Source organism: Rhincodon typus, chromosome 20 (genome assembly GCF_021869965.1).
Source record: "Rhincodon typus isolate 14 chromosome 20, sRhiTyp1.1, whole genome shotgun sequence".
NCBI classification, from domain to species: Eukaryota; Metazoa; Chordata; class Chondrichthyes; order Orectolobiformes; family Rhincodontidae; genus Rhincodon; species Rhincodon typus.
Window position 1 is genome coordinate 5035918 of NC_063351.1, and position 14036 is coordinate 5049953.

The window sequence follows — 14036 nt, forward strand, 5'->3', positions numbered from 1 at the left end:
TGTTCATCCAGCTCTACACCTTGTTATCTCTTACTATCCATTTTCACAGTTCTACCTAACTTTAGCTTTTACTATCATTTCTCTTTCTTTATTCGTTCTTTACTGTTTTTTTATCCAATCTTCTGACAGTCTCAAACTGGATATGAAATTCAGTCATGTTATGCTCACTGCCTGTACTATGAGGTCATTAATTAATTCTGTCTCATTGCACATTACCAGAGCTGGAAGAGTCTGCTTTCTGGTTGGCTGTAAAATATACTGCTGTAAAACACTGTCTGGAAAACGCTATTAACTTATTTTCAAGACTACATTTGTCAATCTGATTCATCCATTGCTTAGGTAGACTGGAATCACCCAGGATTATCACTGTACCTTACATACTATCCCCCATTATTTCTTCCTGTTTGCTCCATTCTACGGTACATTTAGTGTTCGAGAGTCAACACAATAATTCCACAAGTGACTTAGCTTTACTCTTTCTTACCTCTACCCAAACCGATTTTACATCTTGATCTGTTTCAAAAAAAAAGCATCTCTCTCTATTGCAGTAATATCAACATAATTGAGAGAGCTATCTCTCTGCATTTTCCTAGCTTTCTGCCCTTCTGAAATGTCATACACCCTTGAGTATTAAGGATGCCAGCTTTTTTTATCTTGTAGCCATGTTACTGTAACAGCTATCAGATCATACATATTACCTATTTGAGCCACCAATTAATCCATTTTAATACAAATGCACATCGTTATTTTATTGTTACGCACATTAGACACAGAGACTTCGGTTCTGTCTTTTTGCTAATTTTTGCTAATTGACATGCTCTGATTCATTTCCCTTATTGCTACCTTGCACACTTGCCTTTTCCTCTCTTTTTTCAATTTATTACATTTTCCCTCACTTGATTCCTTTCTCCCACTATTTATGTTAACACCTTCTCTACTGCCCTAGTTATATGAGTTGCCACTACACTGGTTTCAGCATGATTCAGGAGAAGACCATCCTAACGGTGCAGCTCTTGCTTTCCCCAGTGCTGGTGCCAGTGCCCCATGAGTCCAAATTCATTTTTCCCACATGCATTTACTGCCAAATCTTATTTATCTTATGTTCAATTTGCCCATGTCTCCACTAATAACCCAGAAATTAACTTTTGTGGTTTTGGTTTTTAGTTTAGACCCCAGCTGCACACAGTCCCAATAGAACCTCCTTTCACAGTTCTATCAACGTCATTGGTACCTATGTGGACCATAACAACCGGATCCTTCCCTTCATACTGCAAGTTCCTTTCCAACCCCAGAGCAAAAGGCAGCAGGCATAGAACACACCTCCTGGACTCTTGCTGTCAGCTGTGAGAATGGTATCTATTCCTCTAACTACATTGCCTCCTGCTACCAATATATTCTTAAGTCCCCACGCTCCAAATGGCATCCAATGCCATGGAATCTTGCTCATTCATCCTGCAGCCCCCAATTTCATCCATACTGACTGCAGGAACCTCAGACAATGGGTAAATGCTATAATTGAGGCTCATTCACTTCTACCTTCTTGATCCCTGTATTTGCATTCACTTGTGTCCCTGATCATGAAGCAAATCAAAATAAAAACAAACCTAAAGGAAGTGACCACCAGGGAACTAAATATCCAAGTACCCTTCCCCTCTCTGTGTAACAGTGAGACGTTCAGCTTCCAGCTTAGTGACTTGGACCGAAGGTCCTCAAGCCGCAGTCACTTACTACAAACGTGTTTGCCTTGGATCTCGCTTATGTCCGTAAATACCTACATCCTGCAGCTGCTATGTATCACCATCAGTACTACAGTTAATTCATAACATGTAATCAGGAAAATAAGTAAATTCATGTTGCTAGTCTTGCCAGAAATTATATTCTTATTGTTTCAGAAATGTTCTTACTCAACTAAAAGCCTTCTGTTAAGATAAATAGGAAATGCTCACCAGGCCTTCACTCACCTGCTTCCTGTGATGCCACACCTCAATTTTCCTTGTCTGACTGGTTTCTGGTGGTGGCTACCCAGCTCAGGTCTTGCTGTTTACTGCATGAATAATTGCTGTCTCTCACCACTTTTTAACTTTCTATTTTTGCTGATAATCTTACATTAGTATAAAATGGGTTAGGCTGTCCAGCAGGAAAACTAATTGTCCATAAATGTGCAAAATCAAATGCACATTATCAGTGAAGTTTAATTATGACTGTCAGTTTGTTTTAATAATTCTACACATGAAGTTATTTGAATCTGTTTCCTTGTTCTGGTATTATGCCACTCGAGATTTTCAGAACAAAATATCTTCTTTCCTTTGGTTTGGTTGCAGAAACCAAAGAATTACCTGTGTCCAAGGCAGTGAAGATTAAACTAAGCCAGATTGATAAAACAGAAGATTGCAAAACTACAACAGTGTGTCTCAGTAATGAACATGGCTCGACTCTCCGAGATTTGCTTACCTCAACAGCTGGAAAATTGCAGTTAGGCTCTACTGATGCTGGCATTGCCTTTGCCCCAGTCTTTTCTGCAGGAACCCCTGTAAGTATTGAACTTTATAATACAGTGGTTCATGAGTTTGCTTTTCTACAGTACATTTGCTTCCTTTGCCAAGCCATTAATATATGTGGAAACAGTCACAATCCCAGCACTGATCCCTTTGGAGCCCACTGGTTACAACTTGCCAACGTGAAAAAGAACCTCTCAGCACACTTTCTGTTTCCTTCCCATGAGCAAGTTTTCTATCCATGTCAATATGCTATCTCCAGCTCTGTGGCCTCTTATAACTTAACTGTTTGTGAGGTATCTTGTCAAACAAATTCTGAAAGTCCATATACACACATCTAGTTTCCCTGTATCCACTTTGGTTGATACTTCCTCGAAAAACTCGAATAAATTAGTCAGACTACGATTTCACTTTGATAAAGCCAAGCTGAGCCTGCTTGATAGATTATGAATTTTAAGTGTTCTGCTATAACTTACTTCATAATTGATTCCAGTACTTTTCCAACAATAGGTGTTAGGATAATAAGAAGAGCAGGAAAGTTGACGTTTCGGGTCAGGACACTTCTTGAGAAATGGGGAGGTGGAAGGGAGCTCAGAAATAGAGAGAGAGAGGAGGAGTGGGGCTGGGGAAGGTAGGTGGGATGGTGATAGGTGAGTGCTGGTAGGGAGTGGTGGGGATTGGTCAGTGAGGTGGGTGAGGCGGATAGGTGGGAGAGAAGATGGACAGGTTGTGTCAGGTCAAGGAGGCGGGGATGAGAGGGAGAGTTGGTCATGGGATGAGGCTGGGGGTGGGGAGATTTTAAAACTGGTGAATTCCATGTTTAGGCCATCGGGCTGTAGGCTCCCAAGGCAGAATATGAGGTGTTGCTCTTCCAGTTTGTGGATGGTGTCATTGTGACACCGGAGGAGGCCCAGGATGGACATGTCACCAGGGAGGGGAGGCGGACCAGAAGGTGTTGTCATTTGTCACATACAGACCGCAGATGCTCTACGAAACCATCGCCGAGTCTACGCTTGGTTTCACTGATGTGGGGGAGGTTAATGGTGTTACAATGTCAGCTTCAAGGCCACTTTCTTTTTATTTATCCGTTCATGCATCTTCTCCCAAGATGGGGCATTCCACTCCACATCCAGATGTCGTCTTATTTCAAGGACTGTAACTCCCCGCCCCGCTCCGGTAATCGAAAATGCCCTTAACCACATCTCTCGTGTTTCCTGCACTTCTGTCCTCACATCCACCCCCCACCCAACAAAAATAAAGGCAGAATTCCCCCTTGTCCTCACATATCATGCCACCAACCATCCATCGTATCATTCTCTGCCACTTCCGCCACCTACAATCCGATCCCACAACCAAAGAGATAATTCCCTCCCCACCCCTATCTGCCTTTTGTAGGGACCGCGCTGTCTACGACTCCCTCGTCTGCTCCACACTCCCCAGTAACTCCACCACCCCTGGCACCTTTCCCTGCAACCGTAGGAAGTGCTACACCTGCCCCTACAACCATACCCCGCGCCTCCTCCTCCTCCTACCCCCCCCCACCACCACCACACGCACACGCGCGCACACATACACACACACACACACACACACACCCTCTATTCAAGGCACAAAATAAACCTTCCTCATTAGACAGGAATTCACCTGCACATCCACCAACTTGGTCTATTGCATCCGCTGCTCCCGATGTGGCCTCCTGTACATTGGTGAAACCAAGTGGAGACTCGGAGACTGTTTTGTAGAGCATCTATGCTCTGTCCGTGACAAACGACAACACCTTCCAGTCACGAATCATTTTAATTCCCACTCCCTCAGTGACATGAACATCCTGGGCCTCCTCCAGTGTCACAATGACACCACCTGCAAACTGGAGGAGCAGCACTTCATATTCTGCCTTGAGACGCTATAGCCCAATGGCCTAAACATAGATTTCACCTGTTTTAAAATCTCCCCACCCCCGGTCTCATCCCATGTCAAACCCTCCCTCTCATCCCTGCTTCCTTGACCTGACACAATCTGTCCATCTTCTCTCCCACCTATCCTCCCCTCCTACTTCACTGACCAATCCCCACCACTCCCTACGTGCACTCATCTAACACCATCCCACCTACCTTCCCCAGCCCCACCCCTCCTCTATTTATTTCTGAGCTCCCTTCCCCCTTCCCATTTCTGAAGATGGGTCCTGACCAAAACGTCAACTTTCCTGCTCCTCTGCTGCCTGGCCTGCTGTGTTATCTCTGACTCCAGCACTGGCAGTTCTTGTTATCTCTTAGGCTAATAGTTACTTACCTACAAGATAGGCTAATAGTTGCAGTCTGTAGTTACCTGCTTTTTGCCTCCCTCCTTTTTTGAATAGGGATGGAACATGGCAGTTTTCCAATTCTTCGTTACTTCTCCAGAATCCAAGGATTTTTGGAAAACCACAACCACTTTCTATGAGGCAACCTCTTTTGAGATCCTAGAATGGAAGCCATCAAGGCCTGGAGAATTAACGTCTTTAGCCTCATTGATTTGTCAAATACTGCTTCTCTAGTGTGGACTTAATTCCTCCCCCATATTCTTCGGTATTAATGGGATGTTTGCAGTGTCTTCCACCATAAAGACTGGTGCAAAATATTTGTCTAACTTCTCCACCATGTTCCCTATAACTATCTCCCCAGTTCATGCATTTGCTATGTGGCCTATGTTCACTTTGACCTTTCTTCCTTTTTATATATTTAAAGGTCTTATTGGCAATTTTTGTATTCCTCATTAGTTTGCCCTCATAGTTTATTTTCACCTTCTTTATTATCTTTTAGTCCTACTTTGCTGGAATCTGAATTTATCCAAGGCTTCAGGGCCTGTACTGACTTTTGCCTACTTACATGTTTCTTTTTCAACTTAATACTCTCCTTAAGACTTGATGAGAGTCACAGATGACCTCCTTGAATGTCTGCCACTGCTTGCTTACTGTCATTCCTGCTAATCTATCCGACCAGTTCAATTTAACTAACTCTGCCATCATTTCATTTAATTCCCCATATTTAAGTTAAACACGGATGTTTCCGACCCAAGTTTCTCTTTCTCTCAAATGAATATTAAATTCTCTTATGCTGTGATAACTATTTCCTGGGGGATCTTTTACTCTGAGGTCATTTATTAAACCTGCTTCATTACCTATTACTAGATTCGAGATAACCTGCTCCCTTGTTGGCTCTAAGACATGTTGATCTAGGAAATGATCTCTAATGCATTCTATTAATTCGTGGTCGTAGTTCTCCTTTCCAGTTTGATTAACTGAATCAACAAGTAAATTAAAGTCACCTATGATTATTGCTGTATCTGTTTTATATGCTCCTATTATTTGTTAGCTTTATAGCTTTTCCAACAGAGTGCTATGTTTGGGGGTCTGAACACTGCTTGTACCAATGTCTTCTTTCCATTGCTGTATTTTTCCTCTGTCCAAATGGACATACGTCATCCGAGCCTAGATCATCTCTTACAACTGCCTTCATTTCATGTCTTCAGTGCCACCACTTTTCTGAAAGGACAAATATCCCTCCATATTAAATTCCCAGTTTTTATCTCCTTGTAACCATGTTTCCATTATGGCTATGAGATCATATTTATTTATTTCAATTAGCACAGTAAGTTCGCCTGCCTTATTTGAAATGCTTCATACCGTTAAGTTTGTTCTATTGTCAAATTTTCTACAGTTTTTTGGTTCCTTGGTGCATTATGACATTCACACGTTCTGTCATTCCTTTCATTTTCTGGTTTTCTGTGCAACTGAACTCACCCCTTCACTATTTAGCTTAAAGCCCTACCTATAGACTTAATTTCACCAACATGATTCAGGTGGAGCCCATCCCGCTGGAACACCTCCCTCTTTCCTAAGTACTGGTGCGAATGTCCCATGAATTCAAACCCATTTTTCCTACCTATCTTTTGAGCCATTAATTTACCATTTTTAATGTTGTTGATCCTGCGGCTCAGGTAGTAATCCAGAAATGACTGATCTTTTTGGTTCTGCTTTTCAATTTCGCCCCTAACTGCTCATGTTCCCTCAGTAGAACCTCTTCCTTCATTCTACCTGTATCATTGGTACCTATGTGGACCATAACAACTGGATTTTCCTCCCCCCCCTCCAAGTTTCTCTGCAGCCCAGGCAGGCAACACCGCCTTCAGGACTCTAGATTCTGGCCACAAAAAACAGTGCCTACTCACCTGACCATACGATCCCTGAATACAACTACGTTTCTCTTTCCTCCCCTCCCCTGTCCTGAATGGCTCTGTGTGCCATACTGCTATAGCCAGTTTGCTCAACTTCCTTACAGCCCCTAGTCTGATGCACACAGCAAGAAGAGAGCAAGAATCTCAAAACTGTTAGACAAAGCTGAAGCACTGAGGCTCCTGCAGTACTGTCTCCTAGATTTCTTTATCTGCCTTGCTCATAGTCATGCCCTGCTCTTATAGAATGTTGGAATAAGCTCAAGGGTCTTAATAGCCTCCTAATCCTTGTTCATACGTAGAGGTATACGTGCGTCTCATCTTTGAACATTACAAAGATAAAAGGTAATACAGGATCAATTACACCAATGGGTGTAGTCTGCAGACCACCTGAAAATTAGAACAAAAATGGAGGAAGAATAGGTAGAGAAATTATGACATGAATATAAAGAATAGAATGATAATCATGGAAATTTCAACTACCCTGTTATTAGTTGTACTTAATAGGTAGCTAAAGGAGATAATGGAATGTAGATCATACAAGATGTACAGATTCTCCTTTACAACTCAATATGTTAAAAGCTGAACAAGTGAAGATTCGTTATTGGATCTTGTAATACTCAATAAACCAGAGGAGATAAGAGAAGTAAGAGAACATACAGGCAATAATATTCTTTAAAATGATATTAAAGAAAGGTGTAAACATGACAAAAGCCAAACTAAGAGTTGAACAAAAGCTGAGTTAATGGATTCGTCAAGTAGATTGTGAGGAAGACGCAGAATAGAATTTTGTGAATTGAAATGGGCAACATTGTTGGCAAATAACCAATGAAGGCCAAGGAATTCCCTAACAGTCTTTAAAATAGAGTAATCTTGATAAAGTGAATATGGAAAGCCTGTTTCAACTGTGAGGAGAAGATAACTAAAGAACATTATCAGCTTGGATGGGTTTGTGGATTCAGCTCCTCTCTTTTTAACCCACTTAATTGGCCACAATAAAGATTTTCAATTCTTTAAGCAGGCAGCTATATTGCATTTCAAATACAGGTATTTCTCCTATAACATGGTAGTTGCGTTCTTGTGTGACCTCGCATTATAGAGAATCTTACCATAGAAAATCGAGTTATAGAGAAATTGCTATACCTGTACAGCAGAAAGTTTGCATTATCCAAACAGTGTTCACTATTCATCAATTGTGTTACAGCCAATTCGTGTTAACGTAACACGTGTTATAGCAGAAATACCTGTAAAACATAGTTCATTAGTTCAAAGTGAAGGATCCAATTACACGGTACTCTTGAGTGAAATAAAAAGGTTTCTTCTTGTTACAAGTTCTGAGAAAAGTAATATGATGTAACATGAAATACGTGTAAAGTTTAAAAAGGGGAGAATGTCTTAAACAAAAAGGAGGGCCAAGAATGTGCAGTTTAAGGAGGCCTTAGAGTCCTTGAGTTGTTAGGTTTAATCCTGAATCCATGGTTGTTTGGTGAAATTCAAGACATCAATCAGTGCTGAAGATAGAAGGATAAAAGCGAGTTCTCAGTGGGCATTCTGTTTTACCACATTGGTAAACCCCAGTGGTCTCCACTAGTGATGCCTGTTGTGGGATGCAATCCATTGCATTTTCCCTTTGTTTTGGAATAGGGTTTTCCGTAACTCGATCCACTTTCCCTGAAACACTACTGACGCAAATTGGATGCTCAGCTTCTATTCTCTCTGTGGCTCTTCCACAAGTGTGACTTCACTTTCAGTTTCTCCTGACCTGTCGGAGAACCCTTCTGGTCTTGTAAGTTTACCATGAAGGTAACCATTAATTAGATCTCTGGCTCTGGCACGTCAACTTTTGTCACATTCCTTGCCCTTTTTTGCCTTTTATGGCTACTGACCTAACTTTTCCTGTTTTTTTTGCTGACGCTCTCTGACACATCTGGCTGGACTTCAGCCTTGGTTAATCAAGTGACCTGCCTTGAACGACCTCAAACCTCATGGGTTTTACTGCCTGCTGTAAGGCTTCTGAATGATTTTCAGCTTTTGGCCTTTCTGCTGCTTACAGATGGCTTCCTCCTACCGTTCCAGCCCATCTGGACTGACCTTTTCTCTTTGATGGAGATATCTTGCTTCTGATCAAGTTGTTACTGAACAAATATTTATCTCTAGCATTTGCATGTTTGGGACTGCACCTACTGTAAACTGGCTTGTAACACGTTCCCTCTTGTAGACCGTAATGAAGGAGCACTTATCAATACAGTGAAATTTCACTCAATTCTAGGTGGAAATTCTTTTGATTTCCCCACTAGCAAGATGTGTGAACACCCAATATCTTGGAGAGTGCAAATTTCTTTCTCTGGCTATTTAAAACAGTTTTTGGTCGCAGTGCCTTTGGACATAAACTCTTGATAGCTTTCTGGTCAATAGTCTTGTCTTAGCAGACGCGTCAATACTACAGACACTGGTCTTGCAGCCTGAGTCTCTGAGAGACTCAGGAACCATTAATTTTACTCTACATGCCCTGACTTCTCACAGTGGTAGCATGTATGGTGGTTTTCTATCTAATTCACACCTGGATTTCTCTTTCTAACAGTCAGGGACAGTTATTCTTTCTCTACATGGCTTCCCTTATCACACAGCTTGTCTCAAGAGTTTTTACCTCTCTCTTGTCCCTCTCTGGTTTCTTCCCAGACTACCTGTGTATGTGTGTTAACTGAGTTGACAGCCAGAAAGCCTGCCTATCTGGGCCCCGCAACACTCTATTCCCTTTTCACGTCTGGACTCAAAAATATATGTTGAATATCTGAATTCCTCAAGGAGAATTACCTCAAAGGTTTTCGTAGGTGTCTTCAACTTGAAATGCCAAACCCACTGGTCAAAACTCTGTCTAAGTTCCAAGTCTGTCTAATCGGGATGTCTGCTGGCATGCCTCTGGCACTCATGGTGTATGTGTCAGTCAGTTGTATTCTCCTTGAGCAGGAAGGAATAAACTTCATGAGCTTTATCTGCCCAGCTGCTTTGTATTGTTGAAATGGCCAAGGTAGCTGCCTTGCTAACAGCTCAAAAGCAATAAAGAAATCCACCTTTTTCTTATGAAACCAAAGATTTAAATAGGTGTGCTTGTATATTTCATAGGATCCCTACAGTGCAGAAAGAGGCCATCCAGCCCATTGAGTCAGCACCAAACCTCCAAAGAGCATCCCACCTGACCCAACTGTCCATCTTATCCCCATAAGTCCACATATACCACAGCTAATCCACATAGCCTGCACATGCCTGGACACTGGGCAATTTGGCATGGCCAATCCACCCAACCTGCACATCTTTGGACTGTGGAAGGAAACTGCAGCACCTGGTAGAAACCCACACAGTCACAGGGAGAATGTGCAAACTCCACACTAGTCACCCAAGGCTGGAATAGAACCTGGGTCCCTGGCACTGTGGGGCAGCAGTGCTAACCACCGATCCACTTCAGTTCTTAAGTCTGAGTTAGGTGTGGCTCCCTCACCAGACCAGTCTTCACATTTACTACAAAAATACACTATATTTGAGGTTTTGTGGCTGGATCTGCTGGAGCTACTTTCCCTGGAGCATAAGAGGTCGAGGAGTAACCTTACAGAAGTTTATAAAATCATGAGCGGCATAAATAAGGCTAATTAGCAGAGGTCCTTTCCATAGGATAGGGGAATTCAAAACTAGAGGAGATAATTTTAAGGTAAGTGGGGAAAGATTTAAAAGGGATCTGAAGGGCAACTTTTTCACGCACAGGGTGGTTCATATGGAATGCAGTGCCAGAAGAAGTGGTAGATGCAGGTACAATTAGAACATTTAAAAGACATTTTGACAGGAACATGAATAGGAAACGTTTAGAGGGATATGGGCCAAATACAGGCAAAGGAGACTAGTTTAGTTTGGGAAACCTGGTCAGCTTGGATGCTTTAGACTGAAGGATCTGTTTCCATGCTGTATGTCTACTATATTCAAGCAAGAATGCTTTACACTGGATGTAAAGGGGTAACAATGTTCATACTAGATAAGAGGAGATTGCTACTTGATAAGCAAACAGACCCTGAATTAGTAGAGTGTTGCCATGTAGAATGCGCCAGTATATGACGTCACACTTTGTTTAAATCTGCTTGATTCAAATTGGTCAAGGCATTGACCTGAGAAATGAACCAGCGAATGACTACTACCTATTTTGTTGAGTTGAATAGGTGCAGTGAATGTGCATGTTACTTCTGTATTTATATATGTAGCTTCTCATACACGCAAGTATGTCACACTACAAGTCTGACAGACAGTCCTAAATTGGTTGTCAGCTTAATTCGATTGCATACTTGGGATTATCCAGCAAATGTTTTCCAGTTGCAGAACCACATCTGATATTGGACATTATATTGTGGATTCTGAGTGTGAACTCATTGAGTGTTGTGAAGAACCGAAGGATATGCTGTTGATATGATCTGGCAGTACAGCCCACACACTTGGCATCATATCACACTGAGCTTCATATACCACGTTAATTGTTTGAATGATAGACAGAATGACTTTTTGACTTGGTGGCAGCATCCTGTTTGTGGCAAACATAACTCAGCACTTCATCCAGTGTACATATTGGTTAAATTGGCATTCCTGTGTATTGTTCTGATGAGTGCAATGAAAAGATGATAGGATGTATCTTTTTTCAGCAATATTTAGTTCTTTACTATCAATGACTATTCGTGGTGCTGTCTTCATTTGGGATTCTCCTTTCTCAGCTTAAGCTGTCTCAGTAGGTGCTCTTGTTGGCTTTCCCAGTCCTGGAATCTCCTTCTCATTTCCTTTCTTGACTCTCTCCTTTCTCAGTCCAGAAATTCTCTTTGCTCTTTTGTGCTGCTGAAATTCAAGTTCTGATTTTAGCTGTTTCAGTTTGAACTGATTTGTCTCGGTATGTCCAATTTCCGCCTCTAGATGTTTTGCCAACAATTTTGCAATTTCTGCTTTTCTAAATTTTGGGTAGAACTCCACTCCAAATGCCTAGCTGCTAAGTCTTGTATTTTTTCCAAGAATTATGCCTTTAATTTTTTTGTAAGTTACCTCCTCCTACAGTCTATGAAAGCGTCAGTTATGGATATTTTGGCACTTCAGTATTACAGAATCAAGTTAACCTTTTTGTAGTTTACCTTTTTGAAAGAACAATTTATTTTTCCACACTTCAATTCCAATCAGGTGATGGGGCTGCTTGGTGAATCAGCCCCCTTATTTGTAACTTCATTGGCTGCAACAAAGATTTTCAATTTTTTTTTAACAACCGTTACATTACACGTCAATCAATGCACATTTTACTAGTTTTAAAAAATGAAGAAGCCACTTACAAGGGTTTTCATACAGCGGGGTGGTACTTATATAGAATGAGCTGCCAGAGGAAGTGATAGAGGCGGGTAAAGTTACAACATTTAAAAGACATTTGAACAGGTACATGGATAGGAAAGCTTTAGAGGAATATGGGCAAAAATACAGGCAAATAGGACTAATTCAGTTAAGGAAATCTGGTTGGCATGTATGAGTTGGGCTGAAGGGCCTGTTTCTGTGTTGTATGACTCTCTGACTCTTGAATTAAAGGAAATGAAACTTAAATACCCTGAGAAAAATAATGATAAAATGAGGAAAGCATCTAGTACAAAAACATAGGTTAAGAATATGCAGTTTAGAAAGGCCTTAAGGGTCCTTATGGTTTAAACCTAAGATCACAGTTGTGTGATTCGTATCTTGTATCCTTAGTAATGGTGAAAATTAAGAACTTGGTTAATGGATGTTTGTACCAACTGCTCTAGCTGTTGCCTTCTGACAGGTTGAAAGAAGGAAAACCGGGAGAGAGGATCTTTCACTTATGCTATTAGAAATTCATTTTTCTCTGACCCCTCTGCCTAAAAGCTGTTGCATGAAATACAGTTAATTTGAGTATTCCCATGTCTGGCTTTTGTTTTTTTTCAAGTTGCACAATCTGCAGGTGAGTCTTTTATTCCACTATGTGAATCTTCCAAAAAGGTGTTAATCAAACAGATGCGGATTTGGATGACTAGTTTCAGTCATTTTCATTTTGTTGACATGGTAGTTTTGATTCAGACTTGGTTATTGTTTGTTGATAGTTTCATGAGCTTGGCTCAACTTGGTCAGACAATTCCTGAGGTCGTCTTCGGTCATTTTTCTCGCTTTCTTTAAAACCATTTTAATCCATGAAAGATCCTAGGTCATAAAAATCATGGATAATGGAAGTTGGAAATTGGCAGTCTATTGTTGGTGCCATTGCAACACCATCCATATAAAACAGCAAAACTTTCAATAGCAGATGGAGAACAAATTGCTTCACCAGTGTGTGGTGAGAGTATAGAGCTGTCAACCATTGGGAGTGATTGGAGTAAATAGTGTAGATGTATTTAATGGGAAGCTGGACAGGCATATAAGAAGAAGGGAATAAAGGGTTATCATAGATTTAGATAAAATGGGAGGAGCCTTAAGCAAAGCATTATTGTTGGCCTGAACTTGGGCTGCTGTTCTGTTTCTATGCTATATATCCTGTATACTGCATTTACAGAAATGGACACAGCTGAATGTGAACTTAAAAAGTGGCAGTAATATTTGTTGTCAGCCACTAGCTTTACATTCAACTCTCCCACTTTAGAGGGGTAATTTGGAGTCAAAATTATATATTTTAGTTCCGTCTCTTCTGTGGCTTAGCCACAAGATATGCTGTCTTTAAGTGATTTTTTTTAACAACCCTTATAGTTGCAGCAATAAGCAATCAAATCATGTATGTTTAATTCTTGATTTCTATAAGTGGATTATAATCATTAAAATTATCTTTTGAATTCAGTACTGTAGCTTACTTTATTAATACAGTGTAGTCATGGCTTATTTGCATATACTTGCATCTGTGACAGTTCTGTCTTTGTATTTACCCTTATAGTCTGGCAGAGGAGCTAGAAGCATGCCAAACCTCTTGGATGACATAATTGCATCGGTAGTGGAAAATAAGATTCCAGCAAGTAAATCAGTGAAATTAAGTGGGAAAGAAGAAACAAAGCAGGAAGCTAAAAACTTCAACACAGAAACAATCAGCAAAAGTCATCCTGAAATACCACATTCTTGGCTTTGTGATGGGGTTTTACTCTGGCTCCAAGACCCTAGAAATCCTAGCAATTGGAAGATATTCAGGGAATGCTGGAGACGCGACCAGGTACAGAATAAGATTTAGGAAATTGAAGCAGATGTAATTAATAAAGCATTACGAATGGGATTAGGGTTGTGGCCGTTGATACTGGATACATTAATATTAAAACTCTACAAAATAATGTTATTACAATA

The 14036-nt window shown here is 40.9% G+C and overlaps 1 protein-coding gene across 1 annotated transcript in view; it reads left to right on the plus strand.

The window, feature by feature from the left end:
- jmjd1cb (jumonji domain containing 1Cb) overlaps positions 1–14036 on the plus strand; it is a 68546-nt gene that overhangs the window by 39880 nt on the left and 14630 nt on the right. The window contains exons 9-11 of the mRNA XM_048609154.1: positions 1667–1803; positions 2322–2530; positions 13639–13908. Of these exons, the coding sequence (XP_048465111.1) occupies positions 1667–1803; positions 2322–2530; positions 13639–13908 (616 nt within the window). The remainder of the gene's footprint in view (positions 1–1666; positions 1804–2321; positions 2531–13638; positions 13909–14036) is intronic.